This window comes from Fulmarus glacialis, unplaced genomic scaffold (genome assembly GCF_000690835.1).
Source record: "Fulmarus glacialis isolate BGI_N327 unplaced genomic scaffold, ASM69083v1 scaffold8632, whole genome shotgun sequence".
NCBI lineage: Eukaryota > Metazoa > Chordata > Aves > Procellariiformes > Procellariidae > Fulmarus > Fulmarus glacialis.
In genome coordinates, this window is record NW_009197135.1 from 67,676 (window position 1) to 74,934 (window position 7,259).

At 50.1% G+C, this 7,259-nt stretch overlaps 1 protein-coding gene across 1 annotated transcript; it reads right to left on the minus strand.

Moving 5' to 3' along the window:
* Positions 1-5,701: 5,701 nt before the first annotated feature.
* On the minus strand, positions 5,702-7,139 carry TP53I11 (tumor protein p53 inducible protein 11; the record flags this gene model as incomplete). The annotated part of the gene is made up of 2 exons (XM_009572428.1): positions 5,702-5,835; positions 7,038-7,139. Coding segments are annotated over 2 exons (236 nt in total), but the record flags the coding sequence as incomplete, so codon positions are not given.
* Between the last annotated feature and the right edge of the window lie 120 nt (positions 7,140-7,259).

Below are 7,259 nucleotides of genomic sequence, written 5' to 3' on the forward strand. Positions count from 1 at the left end.
TTTTATAGGCTCAGATTATGGAGCTCTTTTATATAGGCTTAAACCAGCCCCTCTGAAAGCTGTATCCATTGGCAAGGAAGGAGAGGGGCGGAAGGCAGCAGCGAGGAGCCGAGCAGTAACCTTGTGCCCAGGTAGGCTTTGCCGGCTGCTCCCTTACAGCACTGGGGCTGTGTCCCATCAGCTCTCCCAGGGGCCCGGCACAGGCTACGGGGAAGGAAGGAAAGCAGCAGATACGACTGGTCCGTAATAGACAACGATCCTGGCTAAATGTCCAGGTTGGAAAATCAGGATACTAAGGACCAGGAAGGAGGCATTAGAGCTTTTCCAAGCTTCATTTGAGAACAACAATTTGCTCATCAGCAGGAGAGGGCACAGGCAGGTGGAGCTGCAGCCCCCCACCACCCCAGTCAGCATATTCCAGCAACAGAATAGGAGGCCAGGGCTGCTGAGCGGCCTCAGATGTTGCGTTAAGCCTTGTGGAAAGCTTTTCTGAACTATTTCCCTCTGGATCTGCTTTTAATGAGGCATTTTAGCATTAAATTCTAGGCTGTTGTTTAATGAAGGAAAACAGTTTTGCTAGCCAAAAAACAGCAGTATTTGTACCCGACAGCAGGTGCTGCGCTCAAGATAGGAAAAATCTGTTGCATCTACTAGTCTTGCAGGGAATGGGCTGAGCAGAAGGCGAGCTTATCTCTTCTGCTTCTGCCTCAGGAGCTGGTGTCAGTGAGTGTTCTGGGAGAGCAATTCCCTGGGAAGGAACAAAACCATGAGCAGAGATGGTAATTTGGCTGCCTCCCCCAGTCTCCAATTTTTTCCTTTCAGTTTATTCTGCAAAGGGCTGGCTGTCTCAGGCCAGAGCCTGGAAGGCGAATAACCCGATTTGTGCATGGTGGGTGGCTGAAGGAAAAAAAAAACCTTAAAGCCTTTTTCTGCCACCAGTGGCATAGGATAAAAACTGTCAGTGCTGGGGGAACCAGACCGAAGCAGCCAGAGTGCCAAGTGATAAATACACAGGCCTGAAGTAGGATCTCTGCAGGCTTATTTCTCTTTGGCTTTCCTCATTCTGTACTCATTGCTTTATCTGTTTTTAGCTTTCTCATTTTCCCTCTTCCCTAATGGTTGCCCCTGTGTCGTCAAAAAAAGATCTCTTCTTCGTCTGTTATTCTGGCCTTTGCACAGTTGTTTCTCCTCTCTTACCTTGTCTGGTCCCCCATTGCTCTTTTCTGGATGAAGACTTCAAATCCTCTCTGCAGCTGGCTAGCGTGCCACTGGGAACACAGCTTGAAATCCCAGCAACAGCCAGGCAGCACGTTTTAAACAAGCACTGGAGATAGCTGTAAAGATACGTGGAAGTCTGAGAGGATTTGTGGAAGTTGGTAACGGGCAAAAGGAATTCCCCGCGGGGGAATTTAATGAGCAAGCAAGCCCAGAAAGCAGACTCCTGGTATATGGCAAAGCATGTAAATTTGTTGGGGTTTTTCCCCTTGGTTATGTGGCTGCCCCCTCTGTTGTACAGTAGTTTTCAGAACAGTAGGCAGGAGAAGCAACTGTATTTTTATATTTGTTTTTAACAGCTCTAGTGAATATTTTAGGGTCGGGGGCTCAAGCTAGATTCACTGCTTGCTGGAGAGCTCTGGACAGGCTGGGGACCAGAGGGAGCTGCCGTGCTGCCGCCTCCTTCGCTGCAGCACTGTGACCGTGGCCCAAGCACCTTGGACGGGAGTAGTGGAGAGCAGCCCCTGCCTGTGAGCCCACAGCCCCTCTCGGTGCCTCCGGCTGTTATTTAATGCTCAATGACTGTCACGAATGCCTGGGAAAAGGGCTGTGTGTGAAATAATGTTTGAAATCTATTTTAAAAAACTGTAAATGTTCTTTTTATTAGATAGCGGAGCTAATTTATCCTGTATTCCCTACTGTAATGCTTTTTTATATTGAAAGGAAATTTTTTTTTTTTTTTTTGGTAATATAAACCAGAACACAAGCCTGAAGCACTCTCTGCACGGTTTTTGTGTGCGTTTCTTAAAAAAAAAAAAATAAAAGAAAGATATTGTGACAGTGAAGTGAAACGGCTTTAATTTTCACTATTTGCTTGGTGTTAAGTACAGTCACTTGCTTACCAGAGGAGAAAGAATAAACTCAGGTACAGCAGCTAAAATGAGGTATAAACTGAAGTGTGCCCTTCTCCCCTGCCCCCCCACCCCAAGTAAAAACCCTTGACCAGAAAGGAGATGCCAGCTTAGGACAGACAGCGCCTCTCCTTTGTCACCAGCTCCATTTGCCAGATAGTGGTTAGATGTAAATAAGGTGATGTAGGGAGTTATGTGACCGATGAGCTTGCTTCACCCTCAAAAGCGAGGGCTCTATGAACACAAGGGTCCATCTCTGGCAGAGAAAGGGGGTCAGCCTTAGCCCTGGCCTGTGCCTGCTCGGAGCACAACCCTCCGGGGAACACACCTCCCAGCCCTGCACAACATTATACAAACACAGGTAATTCCTTGCAGTCTCCCCTGGGAGATGATGTCAGTCCAAGGCCTTTCTCACAATTTAACAGATGAGGAAACTGAGGCCTGGGGAGATGGAGTTTTTTCTCAGCAGATCAGTCGCAGAGCCTGAAGTGATGCCTCAGGCTTTTGATCCCAAATTATATGCTCAACTGCCACCTGCAGCTGTGATGCCAGCACTTCTGTCCTTAGCGACACAGTTCTGTACAAACATTTTGGCATCCTCCTCCCTCTCCCCTATTCATAACAGAGTGATGACACAGTTGGTTTCTGGCAGCACTGCAGATGCTCTGCCTGGGCTCCATCCTCAAGCCACCCTGCGAAACTCCCTCCTTGACTTTACCTGCTACAAATTCAAGTGGGCCTGGCCATGTTTCTCCTGCAGCACCTTGCGGATGAGAAGTGACCGTGCCAGGGACCACAGCCTTTTTGTAGCCATTTGCCCCTTTGTAGCATCCATTTGCCCCTTCTCACTTAGTTGTAGAAGAGGTATAGAGCCCCAGTCCACTTCCATACTTTCTACATGGTCCATTTATAGCAAGATGGAGCAAGAAGCATGAAAATAAAACAACTTCTTTGTCTCTCCCCTTTCGGGAATAGGTACCAAGTAGCATGAGATCTCACTCGCCCAGGCTTTGCTCTATGTTGGAGCAGAAGACACTGACTGGCAAAACTAGAAGTGGCTCACTGTTTTAAGTTTTGCAGAGGCAGCTGATAAGCAGAGGAGCAGCAGAATCTGACCTCACCCGATTTAAAGCTCCTTTGGAAAGCTGTAACTGCTTCCCCACCCTCCCACCTGATTTAACCATCAAGAAGTCTTTGGAGAACTGCTCTCACAGTGCAGTAACTCATTTCTCTCACTGGCTGGATGACATTTTAAGGTACACTAATCAAGCAGCCATCTACAGACACAGAGTCATAACTAAGTTCCTGTGGCCAACACAGATGGGAGGACAGCATTGAAAAAACCTTCCACTTCCTTCTTCTGCAAGATTGCTTTTGCTGTGGTCAGTTTTACTTGTCTTTCCTAGAAACGTAATTTCCCACCCCCCAAAACCAACAATCAGTATACATTCATGTGACACCCCCCCCAAACACAAAGAATCAAGCTTCACGTACCTATACCAACAACTACAGCCAAAGTGCTGCACTGAAGCCATTGCAGCTGCCCATGCAGGTGGTGTGCAGGGTGAGAGCAACAGCCACAGCGTGCCGTGCTCCAGCTCCCCCACACAGCACCGCTCCGTCTAATTCGTGATACTCTCCAGGCTGCACTTGATCGTCTCCTGCCTCACAGGGAAAAGGTTTCCCTCTTAGAGCCCAACTCTTCCACCTGAACAGGAAAGCTCCTCTTAAAATATGTTTTAGTTGCTCAGGATCATATTTTGGACGTGTTGAAAGCAGCTTGGCAGGCACGTGTTGTTGGGAGGCTCCAGCATTTTGCCTGCTGTTGGATGTTGCCTCTCCCTTCGATTTACTTCTTAGGGGGGGGAAAAAAAAGTTACAGTTGTGATCTTTCCTGGTTCAACTACTTCCAATAGACCTGACAGACATTTTGCATGGCCAGTAGGTACAATGCACACAGTGTCCCAAATTTATGCAGCTGCTTCTAAATGCCAAAAGCACTAACACAACATGCAGTAACTACCCACTACCTTCTCCTAACTCTACTAAGATATTAAACAGCAATAGCCGTAGATCCCAGTCTCACCAGTGGCTTGAGGGCTGTTGTTCTGTTGTTCACACAAGCACTTCTGTTTGCGTAGGCATCTTTCTACTGGGATTTTGGGACGTCAGGTCTAGTCCAGGGCACACTTTGAGCCAGTCACCAGTAGCGCGTGAGTACGCAGATCATATTCTGTATACAGACCTTCTGGCTTTAGTCCCATGGAGAACAAAAAATGCCACCTCCAGCTGTGGACAGGGATAATCCGCACGGAAAGCGCTAGGAAGTAGGGCAGCCAATGCTGGTAAGCCCAGGAGGCATTGGAGAAACTGGCCAGTGAGTACTAAAGCACATTTAGTCCTTCCTTGACTGAACTAGAGAAGGCAACGATGCCTTCATACACCCTGCTCCTTGCTGTTCTTCATCCCAGTTAAGTATCTTAATGCTACAAACTTTGGTTCTCTCTTCTCAAAGTCAGAAGAGCCATGATGCCTGCACATGAGTAGAGGTGGAACACCATCTCCCTCAGCTGGGGCTCATCTCTAGAGGCTGCTCACTGACCCAAGCAGCTGTGCTGATACTCGTTCTGCTCTCACTCGCACTAACCACAGCAGCGCTGCAGCCCCTGCTCAACTAAAGCGTCAGGCGCTACCTCACACCCACCACTGCTGCTGCATCAGTAAAGCTGCAACTGGAGGAAGTGTTCTGGTGTGAAGGGACAGGACCCCAGCCTAGAAACTTCACAAAAGATCCCAAGCAAGGGCAAGGGGGACGCCTTTGTGCTCAGCGGGCTTTTTCCAATAGTTTCCTTCGCTTCTCACGTATTGTAGTTCAAGCTGCTCTGCTGTTCCCATTGCTGTCCCTGCGAAGGGAACAAGCAAGAAGCCTCCCTCTTCCTTTGCTCTATCTCCTGCCAAGCTTTGCACAACACCCGGTGCAAAACTACAAGCAGGGTGGCACCTCTGGCAGCGAGGAAAAAAGAGCCATTTGCAAAGCACTGGACTAGACCTAGCCCTGTCCAGCTCCCAGTTACCTGGACCGTCAGTACTTGCTAAAAGGGGAAGGAGCTGTACAGGAGGGCACGCTCCACCAGGCAGCTGCACAGCTTGCCAAGGGGAGTAGCCGAGTCCTTTGCCCTGTCTCCTCAGGGATTTGGTTTCAATGTGCTGGTCTTATTTTGTGCTTTGTTCCAGCGGGTTCAGAGCCTGTGATCCCATCGGCCAGTTCCCCCCCGGGAAACCGGCTCTTTTCCCTGAGCCTGCCAGGCCTGCACACCTCCCTGAGCCTTCCTCCCACTGCTCCTCGCCTCCTGCAGAGGGGCTGGGGGGGTTCTGCCCCACGCTGCCCCCCCCCCCCATTTCACCTGGCAATGCCACCAGCACTGGGTTACACACTGATTCATGCCGGTAAGTGAAAAAGAAGGAAACCACTTTAGAACCAAAAGGGACTAACAAAAAAAAAAGTTATAATTATAATGCAAAATTACCGACACAAACCCCCCCTCCCACCCTTCCCATGACAAAAAGCCCAGGAATTAAACTTTCTTGGGACGGCGTCCAACTTGGTAATAATAATAAACGCTGATGAGGACGAAGAGGGCTCGGCTGACCAGGAGGAGCACGGCACCTGTGGCTATCTGGCTACTCTCAACCAGGGAGACAGTGGTAACTGGAGGAGAAGGAGGAAGACAAGGAAGAGGTTGGTGATGAAAAAACAAACAGAGACAAGCAGCACAAAGCAGTTTTCTACTGCCCTCTAACGCAGCTTCCTAGCGAGACCCACCGAGCCCTGCGAACGCAGAAGCTATCACCACAGGCTCACACGCGCAGTGAACCCATGGCAGAGGCTCTTCACTAGCTTGGTTTCACAGCCTTGAAGTTACAGAAACCCTGCTTTAAAGGCAGCCCCATGCTCAGGCAACCACAGCCTGAAATGGTCACTCGAGCAGATGCGAGTTTCTGTCGTGCTCAGGTGTTAGTTGTGGAAGCTGCACCTTCCTGAGTTTGCTTTGCGGTTTGACCTCTTCAGGGCTGATAAACATTTTTCGACTTTAGAAGCATCTACAAAATACACACAGTCCACATACATTACCTCTTTCAGAGCATCTCTTTTTTGGCTACTAACACATAGCCCATATCTAAACCAGCTACCTTGTAATACCATTAGTGAGCTACCAAGATACATATACAAAAACCCCCTTCGTTGTTAAATATAGACAAGCTCTCTAGAAACAAGCTGAAGTGTTATTCTCTGTTTTGGTAAGACCGAACATCCCTCTTTTTAGTGTAGGTTTCTTTTCTTGTTAGCCTCAGCACCTAGGCAGCCCGCTCCAGAAAATGACCTGTGCTGACTATGAAGGCCAAGATGTTTTTAGGGAGAAAAACAAATAAATCGTCAGAGGAAGATGTTTCCCCTGCCCCTGGGCACCCTTTGGTGAGCAGCCCAAGGCAGACGCTACTCCGTGGGGAAGGAAAAGGGAGGGCAGCTGGCAGGGAAGATGCTCCTAGGGCCAGGTTATCTTTGCCAGTCCCGCAGAGCAAAGGAGCTGTCTCCAGCAGAAGCCAGACGCAGCACGGGGACAGCTGGGGGTCGGGTACCCCCGTGACTGTGCCAGCCGGGCGGCAGAGCCAGCATCCCCCTATCAGCTGAGTCCAATACGACTCCCAGAGCCTCACCCCACAACTCCTTCAACCTAGAGTTTACTCCACCGGACCCAAAGGCGCTGCTCCAATCTTGCCTTCAGTCCCACCGCCCATGCCGGTTTTCCTGCCCACCTCCGCTTCTCCTTTCCCCCCTGCTCGGGGAGGGTACGCAGCGTGCACCCCCATCCTCTGCGTCCTCCTCCCTACTGGGTGGCTGCAGCTACTCACCCAGGAACTGCACGGCAAAGTAGCACGCCTCCGTCAGCAGGGTCCAGCGGATAATGACTTTTTCGGCCGTGTAGAGAGCGTTCCACATGATGAGCGAGATACCTGCGGAGGGACAGCAAAGCCCAGCTGCCCAAGGCGGGGGGATCACTGGGAAGGGGCAGCCCACCCAGCTGCTCCCCACACGATGTCAGCCTCCCACGGGATGACAGAGGGAAGCAGCTC